General features: G+C 43.3%; 1 protein-coding gene across 1 annotated transcript in view; it reads left to right on the forward strand.

Annotated features, from left to right (window-relative positions):
- Nucleotides 1-15,313: 15,313 nt before the first annotated feature.
- MELLADRAFT_106879 (uncharacterized protein) overlaps nucleotides 15,314-16,186 on the forward strand; it is a gene marked incomplete at both ends in the record, with an annotated part of 3,399 nt that continues 2,526 nt past the window's right edge. Inside the window, 3 exons of the mRNA XM_007410373.1 lie at nucleotides 15,314-15,809; nucleotides 15,887-15,955; nucleotides 16,016-16,181. Of these exons, the coding sequence (XP_007410435.1) occupies nucleotides 15,314-15,809; nucleotides 15,887-15,955; nucleotides 16,016-16,181 (731 nt within the window). The remainder of the gene's footprint in view (nucleotides 15,810-15,886; nucleotides 15,956-16,015; nucleotides 16,182-16,186) is intronic.

Raw genomic sequence — 16,186 nt, forward strand, 5'->3', positions numbered from 1 at the left:
TATGGCAACCTGACTCGCTGCAGCTCCCGACTGGTGTACTGGCTGGAGTAAACTGGTGTCGTATCTTTTCCGGCCTCACTTGTACATCAGTCAAAGAACTGTAGCATATTTTACAACATATATGGAAAGAAAAAATGACTTCCATAACCTCATTCAATGCTGAAACACATAGCCATTCACTTTTTGAAATAGAGATCTCTTCAAAATAGCCCTTTTGATTGTTTGCCAACATCTGATTGATCACCTGAAATATGATGTTAGAGATATTGAGAGAGTAGAACTATATTTGAAGACTCACCTTGGTACCATCAACCATGATTGATCTGCTCTGGTGAAGTTTGTTCCACTTACTAGTCATACCAAGGATTGGACAACGCACAGTCCAACCCAGATCTTTAGCACGAGTACGGAACTCAAGAAGTTGGGATGGCCTGCGTGCAATCAAACGGCTGACTCAATCAACCTAAAAACAATGATTTCAGCTTGCAAAACAAAAAGGTATTAAAGTTGAGAATGGCTTACTTTCTTGACCACTTGAACCACAAGGTCAGCCCTGGGTTTACTCAAACACAGCAGAAGAGGTGAAGAGGGAGTCTGAGAATCACGGTAAGTATCATTCTCCCCTTCACTTCCCGATTGAGCATATTCAATGACTGCCTTGCTAGCTTGATCTGAATCTTCAGATTCCAAGTCTTTGATCTCAGCTTCAACGTCTTCGGTTCCGTCATTCAAGGTGATTGAGGGTGTGGTAATGTTGAAGGGGTTGGGTGGTGGGCTTTGTGTGTCCAGCATCTAGACCAATCGCCAATAAACCATGCTTTACAAGCAGGGCTAGCTTGTGAGCATAGCACCGGATCTGCATGCGACCTGCGTGCCAATCAACACTAGGAGTAGCTTGAAGAAAAAGCCTTTGCAACTTTTAAGCAAGAGTATGGTTGTTTGAACCCAAGTCGGTCTTTTGAGCTATCATGTAGAAAATCAATTTACATCAGCACTAGCTTGTTTTCAAATAAATAAATGGATGGCTCATCTTATCATTTAAGCCATGCTTAATGAGAAATCAGGCCACTGGTTGAGCAAGTAGAACACCTGAATGGTTCCACACAACCAACTTCAAAGACAGATGGACTGTCTGAAAATCCCAATTATCATCAATGAACATAGCATTTGTACCAATGAAAGCATGTTGGCTCCGACGTGTGGTCCAGCCATTGTGAACTAGGCAGAACTTGCTGGAGTTATTCTAGATGAAGGTAATGAGTTCAAAATTTATCAGAGATTTGATATTGAGTTGAGAAGGAAAGAAAACAACTTTATAAATGGATAACAAATGAAATGTACCTTTAATCTATCCAAAACTGTATACTGCAGGCCAGAATAAAGTTGCTTGGTGGTGTTTGCTGCCCAGACTGAAGATCTAAGAACGGCCAATATGTTTGACAAACGCAAACCAGAACGTAAAGCCAGATCTTGGAAACAAGTCCACGGTGAAGCATGACAAACCACCCAGATCACACATACTAAGTTAAGAAGTTCAACACTAAAACAATCTTTGGAAACAAAAGAGTCAAGATTTCCCAAGGATTTGGCTGTCAAAGCTCTCTGCTGCTCCTCCCAAGAGGGTGGAAGGGCCATCCCTGCGGCCTTGGCTTGTGATTGTCTTAGGCAAGCAGGTCACCCCTTACTTCCATCTTGATGGCCATTCAGGTTGTAGTAGCTTGTCATACCTTTGAGGAAACGGCCTTGGCACCACCGGCACTTGTATAGCCGCGGATCACCAGATGACTGAAAAGCAATCAATATCAGGGTTAGTATAGATCTTTTTTTTAGAAACAAGGAAAAACGCAGGAGGGTGAAAGTACTGCAGAAGCTGCTTAACTTGAGCCAGTTGAGCTGCCCTGATACCAGAGCCGGGCCTTGCAGGTATGATTTCATCTTCAGAATCTTGATCAAGATTGATACAGCCAGGCACTGTATTCTGCTAGGAAAAAACAGATAAAAGGATTCAATCCCGGTCAGTCAGTAATTGATCTGAAAATTGATGATGAAAAGACTTACTAATGATATTTTTGTTCTTTTCTTCCCTTTTTGAACGGACTGACAAGTGGCTCGTTTCTTTGTTAATGGTGATTGAGGTTGTTTTGATTCTTGCTCCTTGTCAGAGGTTGCAAGATACAGTCCATCAATTGGGGCAAACAGAGTGTTAGAGGGACCAGGAGTCGGAGTCGGAGTGGGAGATGCAAGCCAAAGGGATTGTCGAGAATCTGCTGAGGCAAAGACAAAGCCCGGCTGAGGTTGAACAGGTGATCTTGGGCGAAGAGATCGTCCTGAAGGAGAGAGTGTTGGGGCTGTTGATGGCGGAGCCAGACTGATACAAGAATTGGTTTGAATTGGCTGGTCCGACATGTTTTTCCAGGTAGTAGTTATGAATGATGTAAAAGATATAAAAGACTGAAGGTGGTTGAAAAATTGAAACGGATGGTGTGAACTAAGAGTGAAATGGATGGTGGTTGAAAAGCAAGAAGAGCGGATCTAGAAATCAATGAAGGGAAAAGGTTGGTAAGATAAGTGGTAAATAAGATAAATGAGATCGGATGATAAGATTGAAGTGGATGGTGCAGATGAAGAAAAGAAGAACAAATCTACCTTTTGATGATCTAGAATTCGATAAAGGGGAGGAAAAGGTAAGTAACAGAACACATCTTATATATCTATCAAATTTATCAAGTGTGAACTTACCCCTTGTAGATATTAATATCCACCTTTCTTCCTATACATCGGTGGGGGAGCAAGTTAGAATATTGTCATGAGATCAAGAGAGGGTGGTCAATGGTGATTGGAGTTGATTGAGTGAGGATGTTTGGAGTCAGAATGGCTGGTTGGGGCAAAGGTCAGAGGGCATGGATATTACTTACATGTTTGGGTGTGTGGGTGTGTAGTACATGGTGTTATACAGGTCATAGCGCTCACTATGTGTACCAATATGCATGTGGACATGCTACATACAAGCTTGAGCGCTGCACATGACCCACTACAGGAAACTTTTGTTTCCAAACAGGGCTCTGTGCATGATCCACTACAAAAAGACCCCATACTTTTTGTGGAAGTCCCGCAGTGCTTCAGCTATCTATGGCGGCGCGGTTTTGACATTGACATCACCAAGGCTCTCATACGCAAGGAGTGGCCTTTAACAACTGAAAAGGTCATTATTCATCTTGAGATTCAACTCGCCTCAGTCAAAGATGACGAATCTCACGCAAACATGGTGGCTCTGGCCGTCCGTTGAACCAGATCTTTACAGAGATCTTCAACTCAGCGTTTACTCACCTTCAACGGACCCGCTCGCACATACTGTTCCAATGGGCGTCACAACAACGAAGCCAAAGGTCACACTTCTCTTCAATGTTATCAAGTCAACCCTGAATTACGACCACCTTGTCCTTCTGGTAACAAAGCCAGAGCATTGGTAGCTATTATCACCAATCCTTTCTTTGAAGCTCGTGCTTTTGTGGTTGTCTCTTCCAATCATGATTCCATTCTCCTCAATAGTGGTGCTTCCCATCACATGGCACCAGATTGCGATCTTTTTGAGAATTATGAAGCCGCCTCTTTGGCTGTCGCCTTGGATAATGGGATGTCAATCAGCATCACAGGAAAAGGAACCATCCAGTGCAACTCCGCCAACAATGAAATCATCCTTCCTGCTCTCCATGTCCCAGACTTAGGTGTTGGTTTAATCAGCATGGGTGACTTGATAATGGACGTACGGTTACAGAATTGAAAGCTATGTGAACAATATCATCATGACCAAGACTGGCTTTGGAGGATTCATCGGTCATATCCGCAATCAACCAATTGAATTGGAAATCACCCTAGGCACGCACACTCTCAACTCAACTCCTTGTGCAAACGTGTTGATCACTGACTACAAAACTCTTTACAGATTGGTGGATTGATTAAGAAGTGTATCTCCCGCTACCATATGAATGTCTTTAATAAACAACAAGAATGGAAAAAGCTAGATGAAGTAAAGAATCAATAAGAAATAAGAAACTAATCAGTATGTACCTGAAGGGTGTAAGGAAGGCGTATGGGGATAGATTAACAGGATTTATGGGATTACATGGTGTTACAGTGTTAGTAGTGTAGAGTTATTTAGGAGCGCGTCTTCTCTTCTTTCTTCTCTTTTTCTCTTGAGGACTTCTTTACCTCCTTCTCTTTTCTCTTAGTTCTTTTATTGATAGTACGGTGTTTTCAGGTATGACTTCCCCCAGGAGGACTTCTTTACCTCCTTCTCTTTTCTCTTAGTTCTTTTATTGATAGTACGGTGTTTTCAGGCTTCTTCTAGGAATACTATTTTGGTGATTGTTCAGTCTGGCTACGGCCTTAGAGATCTGAGAACCCCAGTGAAGGTCGAGATATCAACGACCTTACACTTTTTTGAACAATCCCAGTGATTCGAATCCAAACGGCGAAGATCATTGGCTCGAATCTATTCAATCGGACGTGGCTCAATATCAATACAATTCAAAAACTTAAAACTTCAATTCATTCAAATTTTTTTTTCACAATTCAATTATTCCTGTTTGAGTTTGCTTTAGTGCTACTTCCGGTTTCCTGTCACACCTGTCACCTATACCCCGCGTTACCTGTTTGCTCTCCCATGTCTGGGGAGCATCCTGTCAATTCCCGATCAACTCGTCGCAATCCAGGACCAGCCTTGCCATCTGTCGACAACCCGGAGAGGATTATCTTTCCTACTCGAGGTCATCACCGGTCGCATTCAAACCCTGCTACTAATTTCACACCACCCAGACCTGTATCCGCTCCTCCTGTACCAAGTTTTGTCGAACCTAACTCATTGCTTTCGCGACAGTGGGATTTATTCGTTAACCCACCAAATCCCCACGGTCATCCAGTCATAACGGCCAATTGGCCACCAGGTCCTCCATCTATCTCGATTGATCAGGTTTCAGAAGATTCTCAGGAATTGACTCGTACGATTTTGCCGCGACCGCTCGCTCGTCGACCTAGGTGCAGTATACCAGGTGCTTACGACCCTAGTGCATCTTTCATTAGCGCTGGGGATATCACTGCACGTATGGACCCGCAACCCTCGACTTCCATGGCGGAGGGTCAACCTTCGACACTGGCGCCTGGTTACGATGTCAGCGAAGAATTGGCGCGTGTCAAGTTGGCCAATGAAGTGATTCGTGACGATAATGAGGGTCTGCGTAACGAGATGCGGGAGATTCGACTTCTGCTTGGGGAGTTGCTTCGACGTGAACGACCAGTTGTACCGGAGGCTGTGGAAGAGGTCATATCGCCTGAGGCCACAGCATCTACTCAACAACCAAGAATGGCACCGGTTGCTAGGAGTGTTAATTCTCAACATACACCCCAGTTGTTCACCTCGACACCGGCTGCGGGGAATCGAGTTCACCTTTTTAACGTCCCGAACTCCCTGCCCTCGGTTGAAGACACCACTTCTGCTCCAGCTCAGCCAGTTGTTGACTTATCCAAGTTTCGTGTGTCGGACTGGCCGCAATATAAAGGAAAGTTCGGTGAGGTCGCTGCTTTTCGAACTTGGCAATACCAGATGGAAATTACGTTTCGAGTCAAATCAATCAATCGACCCGAAGATCGTTTTCGCATTCTTCCGCTTGTGCTTTCAACGGATCCAGCGGCTTCCTGGTGTCGACGTTCAGAGAGGAATTTCGTGGGGCGATCTTGGGATGAGGTGATGACTGAGATGCAAAGTGTAGTGTTGCCTGTTGGTTGGGAAGATGTTGCTAAAGAGAAACTTCGTGAACTCACCATGAAACAGAACGAGTCCAGTACTGCTTACTGTAGCCGAGCGAGATTGATCCAAGAAGAGATTGGTGTGGAGGAGTGCTCTGATGAAACTTTAGCCCACGCCGTTGTGGGAGGCACGATTGGTACATTCAAGGCTTGGGTTAAGATGGAGCGCATTGTAAAGAACAGTATTGATCCGGTCACCAAACGCTTCTCTTTCCCGGTTTTCGAGGAACGCATGGGCGCTATCTGGGTTCTGGCGCAAGAGATCGATAACCGTAATATCCCGAAAGCTCGAGCTGCGACGGCACAGACTGCGAGTGGATCGACTGCTTCTGTATCAGCCCCGTCAAACCGTACGCCTTATGATCGAACTTCAGCTGTTTCGACATCAGCCCGTCCGGCACTTTCATCGGAAGAGACACTTGCTCGTAACGTTCGTTTTGGGGCGTACATGAGGTCCATTGGGATGTGCCCTCGCTGCAAGACTCCCTGTGATAAATGGATGGGAGGTTGCGAAGCCAAACCCAACTCGGCCTTCTTTTCAGTTCCTATGGAATTCCCACGGGCACCGCCATATCCACCGCCGAAAGCCCAAACTGGTCCCCCTCGATCATCAGCACCTGTTACTAGACCACCTCCTCGACGAGTTGACGTGGCTTCTGTTGAGGAAGCTCAACCTCGAGTGGACATTGCAGCTATAGGGGAGTTTCCGGATTTGGGTCGTGCTGATTTGGCGGCGTACGAGCAAATGATTACCCAATTAAATAACTCGGGTTCCAAGGAGGAATTGGTCGAATCTGCTGAGTACGACAAATCCAATTCTTTTGAAGTCGGAAAAACACTTATCATGACTTGGTTTGTGAATGGTGTTCCATTACGCATCTTGATTGATACTGGAGCAGGAAGGAGCCTAATTTCCAGCCAATCGGTTGATCGCCTTAAACTTGTTTGACGACCCCTTCCGGTACCTATACAGGTGCGTCCAGCAATCCAGTCTGAACCCGATAACTTTGTCCTCAAGGAATTTACCTTTGCTAATGTCAAATCTCCCGAACCTGCTTTCACCTTTGGCGCGACAGCTTTCAAGATCGCACCGCTGGGGGGAAATTATGACGTGATTCTCGGGGCACCTTTCCTTTCTAAACATCATTTAGATGTGTCATTGTCACAACGTCTACTCAGAAGTGCAAAGAATGCTTATGAATTTCGGGAACAGAGTTTGATTGATGAGACGAGAGAGTTGAACGAGCTGAGGAGTAAGCGTGAAGCGCTTGTTAAGACTGTTATGGAGAATTTGAACAAGGTGCAAGAAGTGAATGAATTCTCGCTTCGTGAGGTGGCGATGTTAAAAGAATTTGAAGATTTATTTCCCGAGGATTTACCGGATGTGAGCGATGAGAGTGTTGATGAGGAGGATGAGAAATTCCCTGAGAAGTTGCAGGATGTGTCGTGGAAGACTCGACACCGCATACGTCTGACGGACCCTGATGTACAAATCAATGAAAAACAATATGGTTAGCCTAGGAAACATTTGGACGCGTGGAGCAAGCTGATAACTCAACATGTCAAAGCTGGGAGATTGAGAAAGTCGTGTAGTCCATACGCTTCACCTTCCATGATAATTCCAAAGAAGGATCCGGCTGCTTTACCACGTTTGATATGTGATTATAGAGTCTTGAACAAACACACAATCAAGGATAGGAGTCCACTGCCTAATCCTGATGAAGCTGTCCGGTTGGTTGGTTCAGGAAAAATATATTCGTCCTTAGATCAAATCAATGCGTTCTTTCAAACCCGGATGGAAGAGAAAGACATACCGTTAACAGCAATTAAGACTCCTTGGGGTTTGTACGAATGGGTTGTTATGCCGATGGGCTTGACAAATGCCCCGGCGACTCAGCAGCGACGGTGTGAGGAGGCATTAGGTGATCTTGTGAATAAAGTGTGTGTTGTGTATATTGATGACATTGTGGTTTTCTCACAAACTGTGGAGGAGCATGAAGAGCATTTACGTCAAGTTTTACAAAGACTGCGAGCAGCTAACTTGTATTGTGGTATTAAAAAGACTCAATTATTTAGAAGACAAATCAAGTTCCTTGGACATGTGATTAGTGAAGATGGCATAAGTGCGGATGAGGAAAAAGTTGAGAAGGTGGCTAACTGGCGCAGTCCTAAGAATCCCAAGCAGTTGAAAGAGTTCCTTGGCACGGTCCAATGGATGAAGAAGTTTATTGATGGACTGTCACGGTATGCAAGTCAATTAACTCCTTTAACCAGTTCTAAACGAAAGCCAGAGGATTTTAATTGGACCGACCAAGAAGAAGCTGCATTTAGTAATATCAAGCGCATGATTACAACCTTACCAGTCTTACGTAATCTGGATTATGATTCAACTGACCCGGTCTGGCTATTTACTGACGCAAGTGGTCAAGGTCTTGGAGCAGCCTTGTTTCAAGGAAAAGACTGGGAGACTGCCTGGCCAATAGCTTACGATGGACGCACCATGACGGCAGCGGAACGGAATTATCCGGTTCATGAACAAGAACTGCTTGCTGTAATTCACGCACTGAACAGGTGGAGGTTGTTGCTTTTAGGTCTCAAAGTGAATGTCATGACCGATCACCATTCTTTGACTTATTTACTATCACAACGTAATTTGAGCCGAAGACAGGCAAGGTGGTTGGAAGTCTTGTCTCAATTTGATTTGAATTTCAAATATTTACAGGGGGCTGACAATTCAGTGGCTGATGCTATATCTCGTATTGATACGGCTGCGGTGACAGAATCTCGACCGATATTGTCTGACATAACAGTTCGTGAGATTGCAGCAGGGTACGCATTGGACCCATTCTGCAGCAAATTGGCTAAAGTTCTGCCCTTACGAGATAATTGTGCCTGGAAGGGAGAACTCATGATTATGGATGATCGGATTGTTGTACCGGCTAATTCAGACTTACGCAACAACTTATTTCTATCTGCTCATCAAGCTGTGGGTCACTTGGGGAGTTTGAAGACGTATCAACGATTGAGACGGGAGTTTTTTTGGCCGGGTATGGCGGGAGACGTAGATAAGTGGGTAGGGTTGTGTGATGATTGTCAGCGGCATAAGGCTCGTACAACACTCTTACCGGGACGGGCTCAAACTACAAATCTTCCCCAACGGCCAATGAGTAGCATTGCATTGGACTTCGTTGGCCCGTTTCCAAAGGTCGCTGGGTACGACATGCTTTTGTCTTGTACGTGTCGACTTACGGGTTTTGTTCGATTGATCCCTTCTAATCAGAAGGATACTGCTGAAAGAACGGCTCGCCGGTTATATTCCGCTTGGTTGTCCGTCTTTGGGGCACCGGACGAGATGGTTGGGGACCGCGACAAACTTTGGGTCTCACGATTCTGGCAGGAACTTCACCGATTGCTGGGTGTTACTGTGAAACTCACAACAGCTTATCACCCACAAGGCGACGGACGGGCAGAGCGTACCAATAAAACCTTGGGTCAACTTTTACGATTCTCTACTCAAGGTCGACAGGGTAAATGGTTAGAATCCTTACCAACTGTCGAGTACGCAATTAACTCGGCAGTCAACGCTGCCACAGGGGTCTCGCCTATGAAGTTCGTGTTGGGACGGGAGCCACGGTTGTTCCCGATAGTGTCATCGGTTGAAGGAGTGAGTCAAGATGTAGAGCGTTGGGTGTCAGAGCGTCAGGGTGATTGGTTGAAGTGGAGAGACAAATTGTGGGTATCACGGGTGGAGCAGGCAGTACAGTATAACAAGCGAAGGGGTGGTGATCTGGATTTGAAAGTAGGTGAATTAGTTTTGGTTGACAGTGCCAATCGGTCTGCGCAAGTCGGGGGCAAGGTAGCAAAATTACGGGCTAGATTTGATGGGCCATACAAGGTTTTGCAGATACTTAATGAGGGACGGGACTTCAAACTTCAACTACCGAGAGGCGACACAACGCACGATGTTTTCCATGTCTCGAAACTGAAGAAGTATAGGACGGATGAGCCAGTGGAGGCTTGTTAAGGGGTGAGGGACTACCTTGTGCAAGTAAGTTCCCTCCTTTGTATGCACCGCCGCGGGGTTTCTACCTCTCCTTTTTTCGCAACAACATCTTGGCCACGCCTGTGAGCACGAAATCTTCTGTTTCGCTCTTTCTCAGGGTACCGCGGCGCAATATCACTGGACGAAGCTGTTGGTGGGATGAGGATTGTTTTGTTTTGTTTCTTTTTTCTATTTTCTCTTTTACTTTTTTCTTTTAGTTTCTCAAATAAATCAATTTTTTGGTTATATTTCCTTTTTTGTTTTTGTATTTTGGTTTTCTGGGTGTTAGGGGGAAGTTATGAGATATTTTATTTTTAGTTGGGGGGGGTGTAAGGAAGGCGTATGGGGATAGATTAACAGGATGTTATGGGATTACATGGTGTTACAGTGTTAGTAGTGTAGAGTTATTTAGGAGCGCGTCTTCTCTTCTTTCTTCTCTTTCTCTCTTGAGGACTTCTTTACCTCCTTCTCTTTTCTCTTAGTTCTTTTATTGATAGTACGGTGTTTCCAGGTATGACTTCCCCCAGGAGGACTTCTTTACCTCCTTCTCTTTTCTCTTAGTTCTTTTATTGATAGTACGGTGTTTTCAGGCTTCTTCTAGGAATACTATTTTGGTGATTGTTCAGTCTGGCTACGGCCTTAGAGAAGTAAAGAATCAATAAGAAATAAGAAACTAATCAGTATCTTACAAAGGGCAGTACAGAATTTCAGATAGACAGAATTAGTTATAGGTATCACTTTATTTGATACTGATCTTAGGAACTTGAGAGAACAGATTTCTAGCACATCAATAAGTAAAACAAAACATAACGGTTAATCAAGGCATTGAGAGAAACAGTAATGATAGTGAAATGAGAGATGAAAAAGTATGTACTTCTCTTTCCAAAGCTGGGGAAAGAGAAGTACATTGGAATGTGCTACAAGAGATATATGGTAGATGATTCTGAAACAAAAAACAGTAAGTTGAGGTAATTTTAATGTACGTCCCTATTCTCATCTGATACTTGATTCTTGATGTTGATCTTTTCTTGTCTAATCTTTTACTTCTCTGTAAGTCGATTGGAGAATTCAACAGGAGGTCATCCCAAATCCGGCTGGCTTAAGATGATGTTTGATGTATCTGCACCTGCAGATTGGGATTGTGAAATTTGTAGCCTTTCCAAGGGTCATTGTTTGCCCTACTCCGGTCATTTTCCCTCTGTGAAAAATTCCCAGATATGATTCATAGTGACTTGAGTGGGAAGATATCTGTTCCGTCTGAAAGTGGAGGTCAACACTACTTCAAGCTCACGGACGCCTGTACAAATTACAAACATGTATACATTTTGAAATTAAAATCAGACACTTTTCCTTGTTTTCTTCAGTTCAAAGACAACGTAGAAACTTTTCATAACAAGAAAATTGTGATTCTGGTCAACAACCACGGGAGAGAATACAGGTCAAAAGATTTTCAAAAGCTTCTCAATGAAAATGGCACCACTTCCTATTTGAGCGTGCCTTATACTCCTTTACATAATCCTGTCTCATAGCGAGGTAATAGGACAACGGCTGAAAAATCAAGAACATTACTTTGACAAGCCAATCTTCCTTATATTTTCTTGGCGGAAGCTGTGATGACTGCTGTTTTCCTCGAGAACGTCACTCCAGGCAAAATTACGGATAATAAGTCAGCTTACAAGCTGTGGTTTGGGAGAGCTTTTGACTACTCTAGATTAAAGCCTTTTGGATGTCGTGCTTCTGTACTGATTCCAAAACAGTTTCGAAGAAAATTTGACAACACATCCATGAAAGGTATCTTTCTCGGTTATCAAGTTGGTCAAAAGAATTATCACGTGAGATTAGAAGATGTCGCATTGTATATTCTCATGACGTTACTTTCAATGTCAATGAATTTTCCGGCATTGAAGATGCAAAATCATACACAAGTGTCAATCTTGATATACACTACACAAAATGTCATCTTTACCGGGCGGTAAAGAAAACTACTGACATAGAAAAGTCCTGAGGCAACAGGAAGAGAGCTAAAAATCTGAAAAAATATGCACCTTGTTCCTAGATGTTGGGGCGTCATGACGAGTATTTTTTTGTATTTTACACACCAATATTGGTTAATGTACTAACAATAAAGGCTGAGAATCATCAAAAACCCACCTGTAACAATACCTGAAATTTGGCCCTTGACTTTGAAGACAGGATTTTGGAATCTTCAAACATCAATAACTTTTGCGGTTCTGAATCAAATCACTCGATTTGAAGTGCATTAAAAAGGTGAGCCTTTCCTCTACATTTTTCATTGAGACATCACATCTGTAGCTGGTCTAAAAAAGTTCCTACAGAGCTATTCATGCAGAACTGTTTGAACATATGTAGAGTGTTTAAATGACTAGATAGCACCTTACTAGCATTATGAAGTGTGAAGGAGAATAGTTCAGCTTTTGAATGAACCAGAAATCGAGTTATTTGGAGCAGAATTGCAAAAGTTATTGAAGTTTTTAGACCACAAAATATTGCCTTCATACTCATGACCCAAATTTCAGGTATTGTTACATGTGAGTTTTTGATGATTTTCAGCGTTTATTGTTAGTACATAAACCAATATCTGTGTGTAAAATACAAAAAAATACTCATCATGACGCCCCAAGATCTAGGAACAAGGTGCATATTTTTTCAGATTTTTAGCTCTCTTCCTGTTTCCTCAGGATTTTTCTATGTCAGTAGTTTTCTTTACCGCCCGGTAAAGATTACATTTGGTGTAGTGATAATCTTTTTGAAGAAGATCTTACCGTTTCTTCCGAAGTTCAATCATCTTCTCAATCTCCACCTGCTGATGTTCCTCTACCTGAGTCTCCTGTTGGACCATCATCTTATAATTCAACGTCTCCTGTTATTGAAGAGGGTTCTTCCACTCACGTTGCAGAAGATCCATCTCATCTTGATCTTCCTGTCAAAGACAACAATCATACTCCTACTGAAGAACAGGAAGAAGATGAAGCTGAACATCAAGAAGTTCTTTGTGATAACGACAAAATCCAAGCCTGGCTGGGAACATGACGTGTGGTCAGAAGTGCCAAAGGATATCTCAAGCAACATTGATGTCTTCAATATTCTCCCTGAGGGTTCAACACATTGTCAAGCTAACATTGTCAAAACAACCGTCATGCCTCCAAGGCTCTATAAACAAGCTTTGATGTTGCCCAATTAATCTGAATGGCAAAAGGCAATTACTGCTGAACTGGACAACATGGATACTTGTAAGGTCTGGGATGTGGTAATCCTTCCTGCTGGCAAAAAGGCTATTGGAACTACTTGGGTTTTCAAGAAGAAACTGGGTAGTGAAGGGGAGCTACTTAAATACAAGGTGAGGCTCTGTGCGCAGGGATTTTTCCAGGAATTTGGAGAAGATTACAAGAAGACTTTTCCACCAACTGCTCGTTTGGTCCCTTTGTGTATTGTCTGTGCTTTGGCTGCTAGAGATGATTTGGACGTCTACCAGATGGATGCTGTGGCCGCCTTTCTGAACGGTGTTAGCAAAACAATGAATCGTCTCTGACTTTTTTTACATGTGATCCGGGGGTAATTTGGTGGTCATTCTGACGGCAAATTTGTAGCTGTGTAGTATGGGTCAGTGATCTCATTCACTTTGCTCCATCAAGAATCTCTGATCTGATACTGAGGTATTTCTTCTTATACAGGGTACATTGGCAAAACACGCTTGAGGGCAGAAAGTGGGATTGGAACATGTGTTAGAAGACAAGGATGTAGTAACAAGTCAGTGACAATCTACAGATTTTTCAACAAAGATTGATTTATTTTGAAAATCTCGCCAATGTGCAAAACCCGGGTTTTGTCCTGTTTTGTCCCTCACCCAATTTTGTTAAAGTTATGACAGAAATGAGTACATAAAATAGTTTTGCTGAATTATAGAATCTGAGGCTTGTAAAGAGATTTACTGTTCAAATTGCAGAACTATACATCTACACCAGATAATACAAAACCTTGTGGATCTGAAAAAGATCATTCTTATTGACAACATGTGGACAAGTAATCTCCAGTGGAACTTATTCTTGTGTGGTATCATGGCCGCCACATAAAAAGACTAGCCAAATGGAAGCAAAGATCGTTGACCACCTAAACCTCATGGTTAGAGACCGAGTTTCTCAAAGACTTCAAAGCTCTCCATGGGCTCAAATATTGATTCTTCCTCTTATATTTTGAGATTTCCTGGCCTATTGTCGTTAAAAGGTATTTGCTACCGGTATAGAGTATTACCATTGTTCATAATCCTAATTGGGCTTTGAATTATTGAGCACTTGCATTGTTCATGGATGATTTCAACCATGTTTTTGGTTTGGGCTCCTCCCTGTGCCTTAATCCCACCCATTTTGTTTGCTTTGCAAGAAGAACCTGGTCCTAGAGTATGAATAATGTTTCATTCCATGTACTTCAAAAGAGGAAGTCACACTATGGCACAACCGCTGATGAACTCGGAGTCAGACTAGACTTCTGTCCCCTTCTTGTTCTGAAAGGCATGGGTTGAAGTTGACCATTTGAATGAACTCAAACTTCAGAGCCTTATTGACGTGCTTAGGACTTCACATCATCGTCTGTTGACCATTTTCAGAAGGTCGATCCGCCCACACGGCGCAGCTGGCAAATGTGTCAGAAAGATAAGAATCTCTGTGTGACCTGTACACGCGGAGAGACTTCAACTTGTAATGGTCATGACTGCGCTACACAGCTTGAGGACTCGAGCAACTGAAACCTCAAGTGTGCGTCTTTTGGACTACGGGTTCAGAATGTCAGACTGGTTGCACGGCCTGCACAAGAAGAGACTCGTCAATTTTCACCGCACAGGAAATTGTCAATTTTCACCGCACAGGAAATTTTGATACTTGTGGTCTTGTACATTCAAAACCCAGATTATGTATCGTTGTTGGACAATGCATTCATGATGTCAGACTGGGCGCACGACCACTGCGCCTTATCGTGTACCTCTGCAAACGTGTCGGACAAGGAGAGACTTTCTGCGTAAATTTTTACAGCCCAGGAAATTTTCCAGAAGACAAAGCTATCGAAGTTATAGATTTGGGCTTTGAATGAGAAAGCGCCCCATATATAGTCGGGCGGATCCTGGACAATGCATTCAGAATGACTGGCCGCAGGACCACTGCGCCTGACAATCTACCTCTGCAAACGTGTTGGAAAGGAGAGACTTTCTGCGTGAGTTTTTCCAGCGCAGAAAATTAAGACAAACCTATCGAATATATAAATTTGGGCTTCGGATGAGAAAGCGGCGCATATATAGTCAAGGGCATACACTCTCATCTCCATCGGTGTTCAATCCTCTTTGTATCATTCAATTTCCACCGCTTACTCGTCTCATTTTCAACCCAAAGAATGAAGCTATCCATATACTTTCTTGGGACAGCTTTGTCCATATTTTCAGTTCCCTCTGTGTTGGGAATGGAAATGGCATTGGACGAAAGACTGTTAGACGCTTCCAGTGCCACATCTACTGATCCAATTCACATGAAGGACCAGACACCTCATCGGTGTGAAAATATCGCAAGGTCTGGCGATTCATTACAAGACAGGATCTTTCACGGCATCAAAAGTCAGTTTCTTCCAAAGAAGAAAGCACCCCCTACGATAGGGACAATGGCTGTCCGGCTCTCGAATCCGCTTCTCAACCTTGATCAGACCCAAAGAATGCGAGAATTTGCCCAAAAAGCCACCGCTATGATCTCTGACACCGCCTCTTATTCTGATAAAGTTCTGGCTTGGAAAGGCATCTTGCAAGAAGGTATGAGTCTCTGGGAAACAAAACAAAAGGATGTAGATGGATGGAGAGTTTTAGGATTCCTTGAAAAATTGTGTAGTTTAGCTCCTGCAAACATGGAAGTTGTACAAGTTTTGATTGGAAAGTTTCCAGATGAACTGAAGTTGAAACTGAAAGCGGTTGAGGGTAAGTCTAAGACTATCGAAACGCAGAGACTGTCGTACCAGAATCGCTGATGAATTCCACTGAACTTATTGATCTAGAGTACCCTGAGTACTTTGCAGATCGTCTTTACCGGGCATACACTAACAAGAAGAAAGAAATTCCTTCTGGTGAGTCAATGTTTAGATCTTTACCTTCGGATGTAACTGATAAAACTTTGTACCACACAGACCTCACGGAGTGTTGGGCCAGGGCTACATTGATTGGTAGTTATCAGAGACGTATCAAGGCAGAAGCACCTGAAAAACTAGGAACAACAAGGATTGATAAAATCATCAAAGAATACTTGATGGCAGCAAAACTTCCTCAAGTCAAGGAAGATATGGAAAAAATGATGTCTG

Source organism: Melampsora larici-populina (assembly GCF_000204055.1).
Source record: "Melampsora larici-populina 98AG31 unplaced genomic scaffold MELLAscaffold_20, whole genome shotgun sequence".
NCBI classification, from domain to species: Eukaryota; Fungi; Basidiomycota; class Pucciniomycetes; order Pucciniales; family Melampsoraceae; genus Melampsora; species Melampsora laricis-populina.